Below are 2,500 nucleotides of genomic sequence, written 5' to 3' on the forward strand. Positions count from 1 at the left end.
AGGCCTATTAAAAATATATATAGCCTATAACTCGAACGAATATTAGGCAGCCCTTAATATTCAATGATGTTATGGGCATTATTTTTTGTAAATGTGTTTGCTTGAACATTCTATTCAGATACCGAGGCTTCTTCACGCCTGGTGAAGTTGTGAGTCGCGAGCTCATTAGGCATACTATCCTGGCCATGGATGCATTAATCATTGCATCTGTCTTTCAAAGATGTCAGGTAAAAAACAAATGAGCATCCTGTCCTTCGCCCAAAGAGGAAAGCCCCCTAAAAAGGCCAGATTAGGCCCAGAGAAGGTCGTAAACACATTAGAGGAGGAGATGGTGGAAGAGGAAGAGACAGTACAGGTGGAAGAGGAAGAGACGGTGCAGGTGGAAGAGGAGGAGACGGTGGAAGAGATGGTGGAAGAAACAGTGGAGGAGATGGCTAGAACAAAAGGGAGAAAAGTCCCAGGAGCAGCCACCTACAAGACCTCTTTTAATAGTGAATGGACCTCTAAATGGCCATGTATTACTGTAGGAAGCACCAGCTCATATTACTGGTGCTCTATCTGCCGCCAAGAGAACTCCTGTGACCATCAAGGTGTGCGGGATGTGACAAGGCACATAGGCAGTAAGGGGCATCAGGCCAAACAGCAGGCACTGAAGTCAACCAGCACAGTCAAAAACTATTGCTTGCCAGTGACTGCGGAATGGGGGCGGGCCGGGGGGGATATGTCACTCTTGCCTGTCTTCAAAACTTGAGAGCCCTGGTGTATGTGTGTGTGTGTGTGTGTGTGTGTGTGTGGATGAGAGAGAAGGGGCTAAGTGTGTGAGAGTGTGTGTGTGTGTGTGTATGTGTGTTTGTGTGTGTGTGTGTGTGTGTTTGTGTGTGTGGAGGAGAGACGGAGCTGAGTGTGTGAGTGTGCGTGTGTGGAGGAGAGAGACGGGGCTGAGTGTGTGAGTGTGCGTGTGTGGAGGAGAGAGACGGGGCTGAGTGTGTGAGTGTGCGTGTGTGGAGGAGAGAGAATGGGCTGAGTGTGTGTGTAGGAGAGGGAAATGAGGGAGACACTTGTGAAGGCTGCTGGCTGTATTGTAGGGAATGAGGCTAATGAGGACGTGTCAGATGGTTAGCCGTAAATGTAAATGTAAGTGGAGCATAAGGGGCCTCTGTGATTACAGTTGGGGAAACTAACACACAGCTACGTAGCGGTAGCACAGGGCAACAGAGGCCTTTATTAGCATTAGCACAGGGCTACAGCCTCTTTAGTACACGCCTATGACAGTCTATACTGGCATTAGGCTACGTTAGTGCTAGCACAGCGGTAAGGAGGCACCTAGCCAGATCTACATCTGTTTTAGCAGTTGTAAGGAAGATGTCTGTGCAGGGTTGCCAACTCTCACACTCTTGGCGAGAGACACGCTAATATGTCCGGTCTCACGCTAGCAAGAAACAAATTCCATTGACTTCAATGCATCTCCTGCCAAAACATACACCTGCTTTGGTCAACCTTTGTCAATTTCACTGATTCTCATGCCAAGTCAGCCTTGAAAGTTGGCGACTCGGTCGGTGGCTTCTCTCTCTCTTTCTCTCTCTCTCTTTCTCTTTCTGTTCCTCTCTCTCTCTTCTCTTTCTATCTCGCTCCCTCTTTTATGAATGAAGACAGGGCGATACCACATTCCCCAGCACAGGCATGTGAGAGAGCCAATGACAAGAGAGCACAAGGGAAGACGGCCAATGAGAGATCAGTATGGTGGGGTCTGGAGAGCCAATAGGAGAGTGGAGCTGACCTGTGAGCGATGGCGGGCTTATGGCCGTCCTTCAGTCCGGGGATGTCCTCGTGGAGGTAAGCCACGCCCCGGGCCAAGGTCTGGGCAATGTGGCACAGCTCGTTCCAGGACAACACGTTGGCCTTCAGGTAATCAGTCAGTGAGCCCTGGAGAGGAAATGTGCAAACACACACACACACACACACACACACACACACACACATAAAAATCTCCTCACATGCCCACGTTCACCATAAGTGCAGCTTGTTGAAGTTGTCATTGCACAGTACCACCACCAGGGGGGAGCAAGTCACCAAAGTTGATGCTGCTGCTGATGTGTGTCCTCAATACACTCGCATGCCATTCTGCTTTAGGGTGAAATCTATAAGAGCAGCTGTCTGTAAGCCTTCAGATGGGACCTTTGGGTGTGGCGTGATCCGTCTCGTACGGTTGTGTGTCGGGAGATTTGATAACTGATACGGCGCTGGCTGAATCATCTGTGAGCAGTGAGTGTTACTGGCGCTCGAGCACTATAGCTGGGCCTGCATGGGAGGGTGATACCTTGCCCAATCCACGCCCCACTGGAACACAATGTACTCAGAGGGAGTGACGGGATCTTGGCACAACACAATGACGTCTGCGATGTTCTCTCTCGCACACTGGTGTAATATTCCGCCGGGCTTCCTCAGCAGCGAGTGTGAGAGTGTACGCATTCTCTACTGTCAGAGGCTGTGAATCACATCT

At 50.1% G+C, this 2,500-nt stretch overlaps 1 protein-coding gene across 1 annotated transcript in view; it reads right to left on the reverse strand.

Annotated features, from left to right (window-relative positions):
• Window positions 1-2,500, reverse strand: part of acvr2ab (activin A receptor type 2Ab) — a 60,855-nt gene that overhangs the window by 6,778 nt on the left and 51,577 nt on the right. Inside the window, exon 7 of the mRNA XM_042702947.1 lies at window positions 1,778-1,923. Coding sequence (XP_042558881.1) covers window positions 1,778-1,923 — 146 coding nt within the window. The remainder of the gene's footprint in view (window positions 1-1,777; window positions 1,924-2,500) is intronic.

The sequence above is a fragment of the Clupea harengus genome, chromosome 21 (genome assembly GCF_900700415.2).
Source record: "Clupea harengus chromosome 21, Ch_v2.0.2, whole genome shotgun sequence".
Taxonomy (NCBI): domain Eukaryota; kingdom Metazoa; phylum Chordata; class Actinopteri; order Clupeiformes; family Clupeidae; genus Clupea; species Clupea harengus.